The 18,381-nt window shown below is 42.1% G+C and overlaps 1 protein-coding gene across 1 annotated transcript in view; it reads right to left on the bottom strand.

Annotated features, from left to right (window-relative positions):
* Positions 1–18,381, bottom strand: part of LOC114466715 (voltage-dependent calcium channel subunit alpha-2/delta-3-like) — a 177,859-nt gene that overhangs the window by 56,181 nt on the left and 103,297 nt on the right. Inside the window, exons 11-12 of the mRNA XM_028452390.1 lie at positions 15,765–15,843; positions 13,212–13,345 (exon numbers count right to left, since the gene is read on the bottom strand). Coding sequence (XP_028308191.1) covers positions 13,212–13,345; positions 15,765–15,843 — 213 coding nt within the window. The remainder of the gene's footprint in view (positions 1–13,211; positions 13,346–15,764; positions 15,844–18,381) is intronic.

Raw genomic sequence — 18,381 nt, forward strand, 5'->3', positions numbered from 1 at the left:
GCTTCTTGTCTGAATCTAAATGACTTATGGCTCTAAAGACGGCTGCAACAATTATTATAGATTTCCAGCAGCTTTTTTAAAATCTCACAATCTGACATTTAAGATTGAAGCTTAACATTGCCTCAATAAGTGTGTTGAAAACATATGTACTTGAAAATAGGAGTGACCTTAGCCACACTGTTAAACACTGTTAACTTTATCTCAAAATCAGTCAGCTGTACAATACAGGCATGGTAATTCTCTTCAGAATTTAAGCTGCAGAGAAAGTTTGCTAAATAGGATAAACATGAAATAAAATTTGGATTTTAATAGGTCTAGTGTGCTGTCTTTGTTTGATAATGTATACTAACCTAAGTTTGACATTTAACCGTCTTTCTATGCTCAAAGGTACAAGCCAACTAAATCTCCTTGGTCTCCACCCTGGAGTTTGAAGAAGAGTAATTGCAGGAAATCACAAAAAGAAAAAGGTTTTCCTCAGCTACTGAAAAGGGCAATGGCGACCAAGGTGCATACAGCTAGTAATAACAATCCAAAGTGCAGTATTGGACATCAAAGAGCGAACAGAGCCCACATAAGTACAGCTGCTGTAACAATGAACAACCTTGCTGCTGGATGGAGGGATCGATCAAAGGACAGAGGAAACAAGCAGAGCATCTTCTAAAAATACCAAAATCTATTTCCAGGCTTCAGTCCGATGCATCGTGTAGTCTGAAAATGTATGGACTTGGGTTTGGTGTGTCTCTTATAAGTGTTATTGAGCAGTATGATCAAATTGTACTTGTGTGCATTAACACTGGTTTATAATGCTCTGTTTTCATGGCAGGGTGAAAGCACCAAGTCTTTTGGATACAACATGAAGCAATTAAACAGATTACAAGCAGTGCATAGGAACAGGCAACCAGATAATAAATCTGAGTTTCCATTACATCTATGGGAGATTTCCAACTTAATGGCGTAATGTAAGGCATCCTCACTATAGTTTGTCGTGTACTTTATTATCATTATAGAACAGATTTTTATCTGATGACTCGTCCCACAAATTTTGTCCGATTATACCGACTAGGGTACCCCAGAGTACAGAATACTAAGGACACTTCTGCAATGTTGTGGTGTTTTGTAAGTAAGTATTTTACAAAATACCCCCAGCCTGTGAGCCAGATAGCAAAATAATAGGTGACATGTAGGAGGTAGCAGCAAATCTTTGGATGAGAGATCATCCGTGCTCAGCAGAGCTAAAAGGGAGAGGAGGAAAGGCGTTTACGAGACAGAAAATGGCGCTACGTACAGGGTTGACGTTCCCAGCAGCGCACACTCGACCAGAGCATTTGTGGAACTCATGGATAGTGTGGCGATGGTGAGATAAAACGATAAAAAAGAACGGGGAACGCAGTGACACTCTGCATGTCCAGGAGGACGAGGAAGTTGCGTGTGCAGACTGACGGGAGAGAAACTTCGAGGAACGCCAAGATACAGTAAGAAATCCATTCAACTCTGACCCATAGCAAAATAATAATAATTTTGCTATCAAAAGCCTGGTCTCAGTGCTTTTTTTGTTTGTTTTATATAAGGAAACAATGTTCAGATGTTAGAGTTGTCACTAAAGCAAAAAAATTGATTTTAAGTCACTGACAGGGTTTTTTTTTTAGAAAAAGGCTTTTTTCTCAGCTTTTTGCTCTGAAACTGAAGATTTGTGTAAAAGTTGCTCTATTCAGCGGCTGATTACAAAAGAACGAAACGAGCCAGAAACAATTTTTTTTTTTTGATGAAAGTAGAGGCTTCAATCTTTCAGAATCTGGTGTCAGATTTCAGATAGTCATAGTAGAAAATATTCTGTGGGTCTTTAAAATCAGTCAAAATGCTCTAAAACGGCTGGCACTGAGGGGGTTGAAAATCTGAAAATGGCTGGCACTGAATGAGTTAATTGATGAAGTGAAATTTAAATTTTCCCATTCAAACATATTGGAACATTGAACACAGAGCCACCTGCTGTTAGTCATAATACAGTTTACTGTATTAATAATACTGATTACAAGGGGTTATATTGACTCTGAGGAGGTATATTGACTTTGAGGAGGTATACCGGCTCCGAGGAGGTATACTGATTCCAAGGGGTTTTATTGACTCCTAGGGGTTATAGTGACTCCAAGGAGTTATAGTGACTCCAAGGAGTTATAGTGACTCCAAGGGGTTCATCTCCATTGATTTGTCTAGTCCAATACACTCCGACACAGAAACAATTATGTTAGCAAGACACGAGAAGGATCAAAAATTAATACAAATAAAAGCATTGGCAAAACTATCAGGCAGCCACCTTTGCTGTTTGAGAAACACACTTTTTACATGATTCCCACCAATTATAGATGCTGCCGACTTGCGAATGTTTGTATCGCTAAGCTTCAATCTGTCCTCAAATACCTTCTGACATTTTCCACTCTTTCCCAACCTCCATCACTACATCGCTGAGCTCCAGTGTGTTCATCCGGCACAGCACAAAACAAAGCCAAATGAGCCAGAGAATGATGGATGAAGCTCACAAGACGAAGCACAAAAAGGCAGGGCAACAGGAGAGAAATGCCAAGGCGGAAGGAAAGCACTGGTGTGTAGAAAACTGAGTGAAACAAGAAGAAAGAGGAGGTGTAGGGCTGGAGGGATTATCAGGTTACAGCGAAGGGAGATGGAAGACTGGAAAATCAGCTTGAATGCACAGGATGTATCGGGAAAGAATGGAAATTGTATTAATAATCCTCCAGATTTTCCAGACAAATAGTCAATTGCTCAAGTTCTTCTAACTTTTGTCTTACCACTACCATGTTTGCTCACTGTAGACATAAAACTACCACAGCAGTTTAGATTTCATACATATACATGAGGGTTGGCGTAAATTATAATCGTAATCGGGTAATTGATAATGAATTACAACTATGGTGTAATTATATAAAAAAATCTGTTGCTGTCATAATCATATTTAAATTGTAATTGAGCTTAGATAATTGACTTTGTAATTGCCATTTAACGCAAAACTGGGGAACCATGTACAGTTCTACACATATGTAGTTAAAAATGATTAAAAAAGGTTTCATATCAAGCTTTTCCACATTTTACCATTTAAAAAAAATTTAATCTTTGGGTATATCAACACAAAAAAGGCTCAGACGCACACACTGAAAATATTAAACCCTATGTTTTCATTGATTAGGAAGCCTAACAAGGTAACCAATAGATTAGAAAGAAATTAGATGACTTGTATTTCATCCTTACTGACCGCCAGAGGTGGTGCTTAAAACACTGGATGTTCCAACTCGCGCATGCGCAGGTCGAGTAATTATATCAACAAAGTCACCTGCGACCCATGGATGACCCGGAGAGTCTATATCTACCGGTGTCATCAGGTGATCTGTTCCTTCTATCTTCTCACGATTGCAGATAACAATAGCAGGTCGGTTGTTTGCTATTTACAGTTTGTCGCTTGTAGCTTCATAACCGTAAGGTTGGCGCCTCAAGTGTTCTCGTCCGCTCAAAGCTGCGACTTGCTGGTTTCCCTTTAAGTGGAGCTGGGACACCACAGTCTGCGGCAGGTGAATGCACCGCTTTGAATTAGTGACCAGTTTACACCTTATTATGGTAAATGGTAAATGGTAAATGGACTTGATTTATATAGCGCTTTATAACCACACTGAAGCAGTCCCAAAGCGCTTTACATATCAGCTCATTCACCCAATCACTCTCAGATTCACACACCAGTGGGACAGGACTGCCATGCAAGGCACTAGTCAACCACTGGGAGCAACTTCGTCTTGCCCAAGGACACTTCGACACATGGTCAGGTACTGGGATCGAACCCCCCCCTTCTGATCGCTGGCAATCGATCAGAAGACGACCCACTACCACCTGAGCCACGGTCGCCCCATCATCGACGGTGATTCACCTTGTAATTGTGTGCTGGTTCAGACTCGGTAGCTCCACGGCTACACTGCTGTCTCTCTACTGTGATTAAACAGCTATGGTTACTCTGCTGTGTTACTACTCTGCTCTGTTAGCACCGTTGTGGTTACCCTGACCGGTGGATTCGCAGGTGTGAGGCACACACGGGCCTCCCGGCACGTTGCTGCTAAGCAGCGGATGGTGTTTTGAGTGTAAATGCTGAGCGGCTGTGTTCGCCTCGGTGCTGCTCTCTCGCTCTCTCTCCCGCTAACGGCTGTGTGTCCACTGTGGTTTTGTTGGGTGTTTCTCCAGTTAGATTCACTGGGAGCAGTTTGATCACTCCAGGCCTGAGTGAAGTTCCTTCATTGAAGCCGCTGCAGCTCGGCAGTTATTAAAATAACTATTATTGATATATAATATAATTATTAGCAATATAATAATTATTTATATAATAGTAATTCACATAATTATTTTTCATAAATAATATTACAATTAATACAATATTAATATTAATACAAATTTATAGTATTAATTGATAATGGTAAGAAAAGAGAATTGGAGAAGGATGGACTGCCATTTGTGTGTCTCCTGCATGGCCCCCCTTCAGGCAGAGGATGGTCACGATCAGTGTCCTGGGCATTGACCACCTAAAAGAGGGGCTGTTCGGTAATCCATGCACGAACTGCAGTTTTATGCCTCATGCGCCGCGACTTTCCAGGTTGGCTGAGGCTGAGTGCACAATAGACCTGTCCTCTTCAGGTAGAGCCACCGTCGGTGCTAAGCATGCTGGCAAAGCGTCCAGCGATCTTCCTTGGAAGGCAAGGAAGGTTGATGCTCTGGCTAACAAGGTAGATGCTCTCACCACAGAGTTGGCACAGATTAAGGCCAACTTGCTTGACTTACAGACAGAACCCAGTGTGCCAGTCTTCGCGGCTAGCCCTGTCGCAGGTCCATCCCACCTTCAGGAGAAGGATGCGCTGTCCACGGCAGCATCGTGTACTCTGTTTGGTGACGTTGACAAGGGGGGTTAGGAGGAGCTTGCCTTACAGGCTTCTCATGCCTTTTCAGAGGGTTCTAGTAGGACCTCTTCTGTAGGCTCAGTGTTCAGCCGTGGCACTGTGCAGCTGGCTATACGCACAACCTTGGCACACCTTGGGATGGATGAAGCCCCGGTCCCTACCCGAATGGCAAATGCTTTTTTTCAGGCAGGCCCCCAACACCTTGGCCTTTGTGGTGCCTCCCTCTGACCCCTACATTGTGCCCTGACTAGAGGGTTCTCTCCCATCATACAAGCGATGGCAGGGCTCTGGCAGCCATACATGATGCTGGCAGCTATGGCTTGGAACAACAAGATCCAGTTGAGCCTGCCATTGCAGCCCTGATAGTTTCCCCGGATGAGGCCGTGGGACCAGATGCAAGCTGCCCCCGACCTCAGTGCAGATTGACTGCTGATCTTCTGACTCACAGTTATAACATTGCTGCCCGTATGGAACGTGTAGGCAATTCTCTGTCACAATTGGTACTGGCTTTGTCGAGTACCTTGCAGGATTCCAGGTCGGAACCTGCAGCCCAGTCCCTCAGTGATGCCTCATTGCAAACATTCGCAGTTATGACCAGAGAGCTGGGCAGGCTAATGTCAACAATAACACTGACTCGTCGCCAGGTCTGGCTGGCACAGTCCCCTCTATTCGAGCCATGTCGCAGAACATTGCATTCTCTTCCGGTTATGCCGGACCAGACCTTTTGCCCAGTGGCATTGCAGGCCTTGGAGCGTAGTGTGCAGGTTGGCCAAGCGAGGCATCAGTTTGGCAGTTTACGCCAAGCTCCCCGTGCCCCTCCTAGGCAGGGACAATTGGCAGGATTGGGTGCGGATCACAGGGGCCTGCAGGTCAGAGTGCCAGGTAATCGGCAGCCACACGTCCATCCAACCTCGTTCTTGACCCCCCCTCCTCTGTTGGGAAGAGCAGACCACAGACCCTTGGGTAGTGTCCACGCTATCCAGAGGTTACACATTACAGTTCTGACGCAAGCTTCCTACATTCAGCGGGATCAAACGCACTGTGGTGAGAGATCCCGTAAAATCCCTCGTGTTACGTCACGAGGTAGTCACCCTTCTGGGAAATGGTGCCATCGAGTTAGTGAACCCGGAGGCTTGCCTCAGCGGGTTTTACTCCACTTATTTTCTTGTACCTAATAAAGAGGGTGGAAGTCACCCGATCCTAAACTTGAGGGGTTTGAACCGGTTTCTCAAAGTTCTCCCCTTCCATATGCTGCGTGTAGCAGAAGTCCTTCAGACCGTCTCAGCAGGAGACTGGTTGATGACGATTGAACTGAAATATGCTTACTTTCATGTTCCCATTGCCCCTTATCACAGACAGTTCCTTTGTTTCATGTTCATGAACGAGGTTTATCAGTTTACAGTTCTGCCGTTTCGGCTATCCCTGGCCCCTTGAATATTTACCCGGTTTGTGACAGCTGCTCTGTCACCGTTACAGGCCAGCAGAGTTTCAATACTCCCCTATCTGGACAATTGGCTAGTAATTTCCCCGACTCAGGAGCAGGTGTTGAGGGACACTGCTGCTCTTCCCAGTCACGTGGGCAATCTAGGCCTCAAGGTAAATTATGCCAAGCGCAACCTCCCACCCAGCCAGGTTTGTGAGGCACTTAGGGCTTGTGCTGGATTCCTCAGTAATGCGGGCTTCCCTCTTTCCAGAGCGAGTCTCTGCCATCCTAAGCCTTCTACGCCGTTTCCAGCATGGCACCCTCCTGCAGTATGGCCTGGTCCTGCGACTCATGGGGATGTTGGCCTCGGCATCCATGGTCGTACCAATGGGGCTTCTAACACTGCACCCCTTTCAGGTATGGATGAACAGCCTGCATTTAGACCCCAGCCGCCAAAGGCACAAGGTGGTCAGGGTGTCTGCCCAGTGTCTCCTTACCCTCCGACCCTGGAGGGATAGGGAATACTTAATGTCGGGTGTACCCATGAGGAGGGAAGCCAAAGGACGCCTCTCTTGTGGATTGGGGTGCATTGTGGCAGTCCAGGACTGTCAGGGGCCTGTGGAGTGCCCCGCAAAAGTGGAAGCACATAAATGTGTTGGAACTTCAGGCTGTATTACGAGAGCTCAGGCACTTTTTCCCTGTTCGAAAATATTGACATGCTCTCATCTGGTCAGACAATACCCCAGCTGTGTCAAACAATACCCCAGCTGCGTCAAACTCCTGCAGGGGACAACGTGGCTTCTTCCGGAGAGAAAAGACCTCCTGTCTCAGGTCAACGAACGCATATGGCACCGAAGTCCGGGTCATCTGAAGCTGTTTTTGTGGCCCCTATAGTTGTGGACCCACTTTTGGCGTTGTGCGATGGGGCAGTTGCCCACATAATTTTAAACTGTCTAGCACCATCCACCAGGGTGCTTTATGATAACAGGTGGAGGCTATTTGTGGAGTGGTGTGACTCTCACAACGTGGTGCCGGAGACATGTTCAGTGGTGGCAATATTGCATTTCCTGCAGTCCATTTTTGACAAAAACAGGGCTACTTCCACCCTCAGAGTGAATTTGGCTGCTATCTCGGCCAGTCATGCAAAGGTGGATGGTCAGTCAGTGGGATAACATTATATGGACAAGTAGTTTTTGAAAGGGACTCAGAGACTCGGACCACGTCGGGTCTATGGGTCGCCATCATGGGACTTACAAGTTGCCCTTCAGTCCCTTTCCCAGCCACCCTGTCTCTCAAGGCAGCCTTTCTTCTTGCTGTGGCAACGGCAACACGTGTGGGGGAGCTGCATGCTCTGTCAGTGAGCCAGGCATGTCTACGCTGGAAGGCTAATGGCTCTGGGGTGAGTCTCAGGTCAAATCCTTCATTTTTGCCGAAGCGGTTGCCCCCTCATCATGTGAACCACCCTATCGAGTTGGCTGCCTTCAGTCCTTCGGGCTCCTCTGAGGGGAAGGGCGAGCCATCAACACTGTTGTGCCCCATGCTTTGTCCAAGCAGTTGCCCCCTCATCATGTGAACCAGCCTATCGAGTTGGCTGCCTTCAGCTAGCTTACGAATGACAGCCTTTTCGTCTGCCATGGAGGCTGTAGAAGGGTGACCACACTTTCTAATCACAGACTCTCTCACTGGGTAGTGGAGGTCATTCAGTATGCCTATAAGTGTACTCAGCATCCCAGTGCCTCAGGGCATAAAGTACCATTCTACTAGAGGCATGGCTGCATCATGGACCGCCTTGAGGGGCGTTCCCCTGCAGGACATCTGTACTGCAGCTACCTGGTCCTCATCATGCACCTTTGGGCATTTCTACAGGGTGAACGTTGCTGGTGTCCAGCCTATGGCTGTACCTTTCTGGTATAAGTTATCCAGTGCTTTAAGCACCGCCTCTGGTGGTCAGCAAGCATGAAAGAGGACGAGAGTTATGTATGCAACTACGGTTATATGAATCCTGGATGACCGCGAGAGCATCTTGTCATTCAGGATCCTTGTGTCCTCGAGAGAAGCTTTTGACAGGAACAAATCACCTGATGACACCGGTAGATATAGACTCTCCGGGTCATCCAGGGGTCACAGGTGACTTAGTTAATATAATTACTCGACCTGCGCATGCGCAAGATGGCGCATCCAGTGCTTTAAGCACCGCTTCCGGTTACATACGTAACTCTAGATATTTTTTTTTTGTGTATTTTACTGCTGATTTAGGACCCGTTATAATATGAGATGCTAACAGAAAGATAACACAAGAGGAAGGTTAACTTTTATTAGCTTATTTATTTTAGGCTCAGTAAATGTGATTAATTGCAATTGAAATATAGTAATTGCGAATGTAATTGTAAATTGACTTTCTGATGATGGAAAATATTTATAATTTATTTGCAATTGAAAAAAAATTCTGGTCTGGTTTAATTGTAATTGAACATGGATAATTGAAAATGTAATTGTAACTGAAAAATGAAATTGACCCCAGCACTGCAATAATCATCTGTTTCTGTTTGAGCCGATACCACACTGAGCGCGGCTCTATTGACTAACAGTGTTGTGTCACACATATGGTTCGCCTGCTGTTTAATGCGGCTGTGCCCAGCTCACACTGATGGGGAGGGAATGCGCAAGCTTTTGTTTTGCTTTAATTACTGTTTGGTTATAGAGCTGCTTATCTCAACCCACATATGATTCATAAATCACAGAAAAAATAAAACGCTGAAAATGTTAACAAGCAATGCAAACAGATCATCCCACAACTCATTATGAACTATTGGATTTACACCCAGAAAATGACAAAATGTCACACTCTCTTTTCACACCAAAATGACACCAAACTAAAGACCATAATGTCGCCTCACATTCACACAGACATGGCCGGCCCCACAAAGATACTGAAATAGCACGACTAACATTGAATCACTGCTGATTAATGAGTGTGACAGTGTGCACAGACATGTTGGTTTGTTTGAACGGCCGTGCAAACAGGGAGTTATGTCTGAAAAGATAACTGTAATCATTGCTTGGGCTTGGCGGCTCACAAGTGACACATGAAACATAGAAAATGTCTTGGTTCAGTATCCAAATAATTCCTTTTTCTGAAGGTTCTCCAAGACCAACACACACATGCATGTGAATACAATAAACACAGTGGGCCTGAACACAGCATGATACAGAGGCGACCTTGATCTACAGGTGTTACCTGTTGAGCCTGAGGAAGCTAAAGACAACGATTTGAATTGGAGATGAAGGGGAAGACAAGGAAGGGGAGAAGAAAGAGAAAGAAAAAGCATCAATAAATTCCCTGGGTAAGTGTAAAAATGTTTTTTTGTGAAGGAATGGATTGTATGTGGAAGCATAAAATCCACTCATATTTTGACTTTTACCCCAACTTAAGAAAATTGTACAGAGTGGAGAAATGCAAGCATGATTGGCAGGGCAGCAGCGAAGGCAATGGTAATTCTGTAACTATTTTCAAGTTTTGTGTTTAAAAAGTAACTAAACCCCTGCTTTCTCCTGGCCTGCCACTAGGAGGGAAATTAAAAAAAATGCCTTGATTATGGGCGCGGCACCTGGAGCAGTTGAGACATGCCCAGTCTATACTATAAAATCTCCAATGAACAATCTATGCTATGTTAAATAGCTACTCATTACTCTATATACCTCTCTATTCACTCTTCTCTCAATCCAACCTACTCACCACAGATTGTTATTTATCATTCCACTCCTTCCCTGTTAACGGTGAAGCTAGACAAAAATGGGTTCAGGCTATTCGGCGGGATGAAGGACCAACGATTACGATTAAAAAGGGGAGTACTTACAGTATGTCTACAGTTTGTCTGCAATATTCGGCCGAATATGGCAAATAAAGCTACATTAGGGATTCGGTTTAGTAAGTTAAAAGCAAGGCCGAATAGTAGTGTATGATGCAATCAAACAACGTGCAGCGATTTTGAGTCGGAAAAGTGTGAGCGCGTTGCTGCAGAAACAGCAGCAGCTCCTCCTTTCTGCACACAAACACAGCTAGACTCTCCTTTCCGCTTACCACTCTCAGTCACCATGTAAAAGTTGGAAACTGTCCAATTCCACAACCGAGTCCCTTGGGTCTCACTGCATAGGCTGATGTAGCGTTAGCACGGAGTGCTGACAGCTGATGTGTGTAAACAATGGATCCATGGCTCCAAGCAGTGACTCCCAACACGAGCAGAAAAAGTAGTGCAGTTTGGGCGTCCAGTAGTGCAGTTTGCATTTACATACATGGCAATAAAGTATAATATATATTCTATATTGAACCGCAGTGTTGTTTTAGCTGTTAGACAGTTGGAGAGGGAGGAGCTCACATTTTAGGAGGCGTGTTAGGTAACGTCACCTGCCAACGTCGACAAAATCCAACTTTGTCTCTCTGAATGAGGCTAAAGGGATGTATATCACTGTAGCAAAACCATTATAAAGTGATTTTTTCATCATACCTCACCTTTAATGCACTTTAGTTTTTTTTTTTTGGAATGCATGTTTTGTTTTATTTGAAGGGCTAATAAAAATGAAAAACTTTGTTCTTTTTTGAAAAGCAAAGGCTACTGGAATATTTAATTATGTCAGAATATTCAATAAACATTTACTTTCTTTAAAAAAAACATGTCTAAAAAAATATTCTAGGCTATTGAGTCTATATAATAAAAAAAATAGTCAAAAACTTAAAAACCGCATTCGATATTCGGTATTCGGCCAAGTGTTTATATTTTATTCGGCTTCGGCCACAAATTTTCATTTCGGTGCCTCCCTAGTTATATTGCTTTAGTAAAGTAATCTATATCCTCTATACCAGGGGTCTGCAACCTGTGGCTCTGGAGCCTCATGTGGCTCTTTGACTCTTTTGCAATGGCTCCCTATAGATTTAAAACAATACACTGAAATAAAGAGTTGTTACAGTATTTTCTTACAGAGGCCATTCATGATTAATGACAAATAGAACCATGATATAACAATTTGTTAGCCTAAAAATAAATCACGTTGTGCAATGACTCAGCACCTTCCTACTCCACCTCCTGCAACATATAGAGACCATCAACTTTCATTGCACCTGTGTTAAACCTAAACTTTTAGTCCCTGGTAAAATAACTAAACTAACAAAAACACTATTCTGGAAGAAAATAGAGATTTTAATTGTGTGGGGACAGATTCATTTAACCACCAATGTACTGGTTAAATATGCACGCTTTATGTGTGGCAAGAAACAAGCAATAAGCATGTGTTTTCAAATACATTAACTAAAAAAAAATCTTCTTTATATCGCATTGTGTTTATGTAAACTGAGATGCATAAGAATTTGAAGATGCAACAGTGTTTTGTTAATTCTTGATGTTAATTTATTTTATTTTAAACTGTTTTTAAGGTGCAGTTTACATGATCAATATAAATCAAATCAAATTAAATCAAACACTATTCTATATAATAATTGTATAGAATTTAATAAACTTCATTGAGAAGGTATTTTTTTCGGCTCAGGGAAGTCTTTAATTTAAGTGAGACGAGGCAAAATGGCTCCTTTGAGAGTGAAGGTTGCTCTATATCATCCATACATAATCCCATAACCCTAGCCCTAAGTCTAAGTGGACACACTAATGATTTGTCATTGTAGTAAACAGTTTTGTAACAGTTAGCCTGATTTCTTCTTCTTGGTGACGTTGTTTTCCTCCACGACTCATGCCACGTTGGCAAAGCTCATTTTTGGCAAATACGTGAGGAAAGCTGTGTAGACTCTCTGATCTCCATTTTAAATTGCCCGGCTTTCTGCGGTGTTGACATTTTACCAGAAGTCCGCATACACTATGATTGCGTATTTCCGGTTATTGTATGAAAGGTTCTCTGACATTTAAAACAAAATATGCCAAACTGAAATACTTCGACGAAAATGTTGAGATTTGGACCAGGATCGATCAATAGCACTACTTCATACCCAAATACACTTGTATTCAGCAGAAAAAAGTGGTTTGGGGGTTTAGTTACTCTTCAAGTAGTGACTGTAATAAGTTGATTATAATTATGGAAATAAACACAAATAAATACTGCAAAAATGAATAAAAAAAGGATGAGGAGATGCATTTTTGGTAATGGAGAGAGAGAGAAAGAGTCATAAAAAACTTTCTTTCATGTAATAAATTAATCGTATACCTCACGACCGCCTATTTAAGAGAACAGCTAATCTAAGGTCAAACACACATTAATCTCAGCAAAACATCGCTGTCAGTGTGTTGTGGACTGACTGAGAAATATGGGGAATTTGATGCTTTTGGGAATGTTAGGGAAGCTGATGCCAGGTGTAAAGCCTGTGAAACAGACTGTGCATCCGTACGGTTCCTGTGTGAACTCGTGTAATAAAAAAGTTATCATTGCTGCTGTACACAGTGTTGTAACTGCTTTGTTGGACTATGAGGATTGTGTTATCTGACTAACAACAATATTGCTTTCCCACTACACAAACCTCACAAGTGCACACAAGAGGCCCATTAACTTAATGGTTCCATCTGCCACATTCACACACATACCAACACACACACACACACACACACGCACGCACACACACACACACACACTAACACACACACATCCTACCTTCTGTTTACCTATTTTCAGCATCACTGCTAATTTAGAATACATAAACTTTCAACATAAAAAGACTGATCATGCCTTTTTTTTAATTTGCCTTTAATCTCAGAGTAATCAAATCTAAATATTTGCACAGACCCATGGGAGTGTGTGGTTAGCAGGGACTGACTTGAGTCCAGCACATAATGACAGTAGATCCAACTCACGGTGCTATCGATGTAGGCCTCTGTCCACACTGTGTCGTGCTCCTGGTCAATCACCTTGGGGCGACTCAGCACATGAAGATACTCCATTACATTTTCCTGCACGTCAGCCAATGTGGAAATCTGAGTGAAGTATCCTTATAGCAAAGGGAAACAGAAAACAGAGGAAACTTCATCAAAACTTACATTACACGACACACACAGACACGTTTCTCACTCGCTGTCCTGACTTCACTCTCCTCTGAAACACTAGCTCGGACATAAAGTACCAGAAAGGCTATTTCAAGCCAGTGCTTCTGTTTTATTTATTTCTTCCTGATGCAGAGAAGTCTCAGCTGGAGACATTTGATTAACGGCAGATGGAAATCTTGATAAGTAAAAGCCAAAATATTCCTAACAGCCATGCTCAATGGGGCCACACCAGCATGAGATTGTGAATATATAAGTAAGTAGTATGTAAATGTAATGTAAAAAAAAAAAAAAAAAGCCATCCCAGTTTAACCAAAATAATGTGATGCAATTTCCTGGCATGGTATAATGTAGCCATTATGATGCTAATGCGCACGTGAAGCAGGAAATACAGCGTTATCTCAGCGAGGGGGATGAAAATGTGGGGGTAAAGGAGATGACAGGACAGCAGTGTCGGAGAAAAACAGAGCATGACAATCACATTTCCACCACCCAGTAAAAGCAAAGCGTCTATCACAGCAAAGCAGTCGAGTAGAAAACTTCACTGGAGTAAATGTGTTTGGGGGGTCGTCATTCTATACGGCAACTTTTACTTCACAGGGAGTGTTATTATACAGATCTATGAGGAATGGCACTTACCATTCAGATTACAGCCCTATGCATAGGTTGTGTAGGCAAATACTAAGGGCCCCAACTATGTGCGAACACTATAAATGTGAGTGAAAGGTTAGTATTTTTTATACTAAAAAAGTTTCTATCCATCCATCCATTTTCTGACCCACTTGTTTCTGTTTTCAGGGTCTGCTGGTGCCCATCTCCAGCGTTAGGCGGGGTACACCCTGGACAGGGAGCCAGTTCATCGCAGGGCAACACACAGACACACAATCACTCAAACTCACTCCTACGGGCAATTTCGAGACTCAAATCAACCATCATGTTTTTAGATTGTGGGAGGAACCCGGAGTACCCGGAGGGAACCCACGCAGCACGGGGAGAACATGCAAACTTCACACAGAAAGGACCCAAGTATCCACCCCAGGGCTTGAACCCAGGACCTTCTTGCTGTGAGGCGAACGTTATAACCACTCAGCCACTGAGCGTTAAAAAATGCTTTGTTTTTTTTTCTTCTTAAATATGGCCGCATTATTTTACAAATATTATATAAATTAACAAAAATGTATAGAGGAAGAAAATACAGATGCAGTTGAGTAGTTAATATCAGAAAATCTGAAACGTTATTACAGCAAGATTTACAGGAACAAAATGATTTCACTCAAATGTTATTGTTTTTACAGAGGCAATCAATGATTAATGACAAATAAAATCAAAATATAACAATTTATTGACCTAAAATAAATCACGTTGTGCAATGACTCAGCACCTTCCTACTTCATCTCCTGCAACATATACAGACCATCAACTTTCCTGCACCTGTGGCTAACCTTAAGTTTAAAATCTCTAATAAGATAACTAAACCAACAAAAACACTAATGGAATAAAATAAAGATTTTAGGGGGACAGATTAAAAAACTTCTTTATATAACATTGTGTTCATGTAAACTGAGATGCATAAGATGCAAGATACTGTTTTATTTCTTGATGTCAATTTATTTTTATTTTATTTTAAACTGTTTTTAAGTTGCCATTTACATGATCAATACAAATCAAACATTATTCTATATATTTTTTACTGTGTAGAATTTATTACACTGTATCATCTTAATTGAGAAGTTATTTTTTTGGCTCCAGGAGGACTTTAATCCAGGTGAGATGAGGCAACATGGCTCCTTTGAGGGTAAAGGTTGCAGGTGAAAGATGAATGGTTCCTACTTTCATTACCTTGGTACACCTGTTGTACCTGAATGGGTACGCAAAAAGAAAAAAAAAAACAATAATCGAGCTTGAATTGAGACAACAACTTGTGACCTGACACCTGTTGGCCTCATCTGCTGCAAAGCGAGTAAAAAAAATACCTTTGTCGTTCCTTTCTCAGCTAAATCTAGAACCTCAAGCAACAAATCCACAAACTGAGACAAGCATGACCACGCACAAAGCCGCTACAAAGTGGTGTAGCGTTGTGATAAATTGGACTTTGGGCTTATGGAGAAAGATTAGGCAATGTGACATATCGCAGCTCTGTGCGAGTGGAAACAGCTGCCTGCTGTCACACAGACGCACTGATGCTGATGTGCACTGACAACACCTCTACGGTACCGCATACATACCAAGTGACAAATGAGCCAAATATTCAAATTAAATCCTAAGACCCTAAATGTTTTAATTCACTTGTCTGTGAGCAACAAGCAGAAATTTAGTTTGTCATAAATAGATTAAAGAGGCAATGGAGCAGCAATGAGTAGATTGTACCTTTATTTGCACACGCCATCCACTTCAGATTTTCTGCAAAGGCTGACTCTCGACCAATCAAATAAGGGAATATGCGGACCTGTGGAAAGAAAGCAGAGAGCTACTGTAATTTGTGAGAATAGCATTTTAATAGAAATCGCTGGACAGGCACATGAAGGTCATTTACTGACATTGCTAAATACTAGCAGTAGTTGCCTTTAGGCTTTGGAGAGTTTTACAATTTTATAAAGCTCTTTTACAGTTTACAAGGTAACAAATTCATTTAGCAGAGGCTTTTATCCAAAGTGACAAACAACATAGCAGTTAGGGTTAAGGGACTTGCTCAACATCCCACAGTGATGGCCAAGGTTGGATTTGAACCGGTGACCCTCCGATTACAACCCGGCTTCCGCAACAGTCACACCACCATACCCCCTCTTTGAAAAAAGTTTTTATGATTTCAAAAATAGCTCTAACAAATTAAAAATATATTTGTTTTAATAATGTAATAATGATAAAAAGCAATAACTTACATTATGATTACTGAGTGGGAAATGATTTAAGTAAGTTAATTAGACAGTAAGTAGATTTGTCTTTTTTATTTGTATTTTTTAACATGATATACAGTTGGGTCCATATATATATGGACAGTGACACAATCATTTTCTTTTCACTTGTTTAACTCATTGAGTGCCATTACGTCACGTCTATAGATGTGAATTGTGTTTTTCGGCTGGGGTTGCTAGGAGACAGTGTGACAAAGCTCTCCCGTGAATATCTAACTTGTACAATGATGTAGTGACCAACTGGTGACATGTAGGTGGCAGCAGCGCACCTTTGGACGAGAGCTCACCTGTGATGGGCAGAGCTCAGAGGGAGAGGAAAGGAGTTTGCAAGGTAGAAAATGGCGCTACGAGGGTTGATGCTGAACCTCCCAGCAGCTCACACTCGACCAGAGCATGCATAGAACTAAGTGGAGTATTGAGAGTGTTGCGATGGTGAGAAAAAAAACGATTAAAAAAAAATGGCAAGCGGTGACACTCGGCATGTCCGGGATGAGGAGGAAGTTGTGTATGTGGAGAATGACGGGGGAGAGGCTTGGAGGAATGCCAAAATACAGTAAGAAATCCATTCAACTCTGACCTAGAAAACAAAATAATAAAAATGTTGCCATCAAAAGCCCTGTCTCAGTGTTGTTTTTGTAGTTGGAAACCAATGTTCAACTGCTGATTACAGAATAACGAAACAAGCTAGAAACAAAATTATTGGTATGGTATATGGTATATGGTAAAGAAAAGGGAACACTTTTGGAAGCGAATTTGTGCGGCCATTTCGGATATGATTGAGTGTAAAATGCCCGTTGATGGTAAACTCTGTGAACTGCACATTTTTCCCAAACAGCTTCAAATGCAATCCAAAGAACAGGAAACTTCTTAATTTTTGCCTGGTGCAGGCAAAATATGTTATAGCTTTGAAATGGAAGGACACAGAAAGACCTGGGGTGAAACAGTGGATTAAACTAATGTCCAGTAATTTGGTGCTGGAGACAATGACATATCTAGCCAAAGGAAAACTCGAGGACTTTAAAGACATTTGGTTGCCCTTTTTACGCCTTGTAAAAGACTTTGATTTGTAGAAAGGAACTTCGTTGAAATAGAGTGAAGGGTGGGTTTTAGGGTGGGGGAGGGATTTTATTTTATTTTTCATGTTTTTTGTATTTGTGTGTGTTTTATGTGTTGTCCTTAAATTGAAAATTTCAATAAACATATTTGTGAAAAAAAAAAAGAAAAGCAGAACAATTATTTTTTCTGATGAGAGTCTAATCTTTCAGAATCTGTCAGATGACAGATTGGCATAGGACAAAATATTATGTGGGTCTTTAAAAATCAGTCAAAATACTCTAGAACAGCTGGCACTGAGGGGGTAGAAATTCTGAAAAAAGCTGACACTGAATGAAGTCCAGACTATCAGCTTTCATTTGAGGGTATCCGCATTCAAATGGGAATAAGGGTTTAGGAGTTCCAGCTCCTTAACATGTGCTACCCTGTTTTAAAAGGGACTAAACGTAATTGGACAACTGACCCAAAAGTCTTTGCATGGGCAGGTGTGGGCAAATCCTTCATTATGTCATTACCAAGGAAACATATAAAAGGCCTGGAGTTGATTGCAGGTGTGTTGTTTGCATTTGGAAGATTTTGCTCTGAAGACAACATGTGGTCAAAGGAGCTCTCCATGCAGGTGAAACAAGCACTCCTTAAGCTACGAAGACAGAAAAAAACAATCCGTGAAATTGCTACAATATTACGAGTGGCAAACTCTACAATTTGGTACATCCTGAAAAAGAAAGAAAGCAAGCACTGGTGAACTCGGCAAACGCAAAAAAAACCTGGAAGTCCACGGAAGACAACAGATGGTGGATGATCGCAAAATAATTTCCACGGTGAAGAGAAATCCCTTCACAAAAGCCAACCAAGTTAAAAACACTCTCCAGGAGGTAAATACTGCACGGTGCAAGTAACTCATAAGCCTCGAGAATAGAAAGGCTCGATTGGACTTTGCTAAAAAAAAACATCTAAAAAGCCAGCACAGTTCTGGAACAGCATTCTTTGGACAGATGAAACTAAGATCCACCTCTACC

The sequence above is a fragment of the Gouania willdenowi genome, chromosome 7, assembly GCF_900634775.1.
Source record: "Gouania willdenowi chromosome 7, fGouWil2.1, whole genome shotgun sequence".
Lineage (NCBI taxonomy): Eukaryota > Metazoa > Chordata > Actinopteri > Blenniiformes > Gobiesocidae > Gouania > Gouania willdenowi.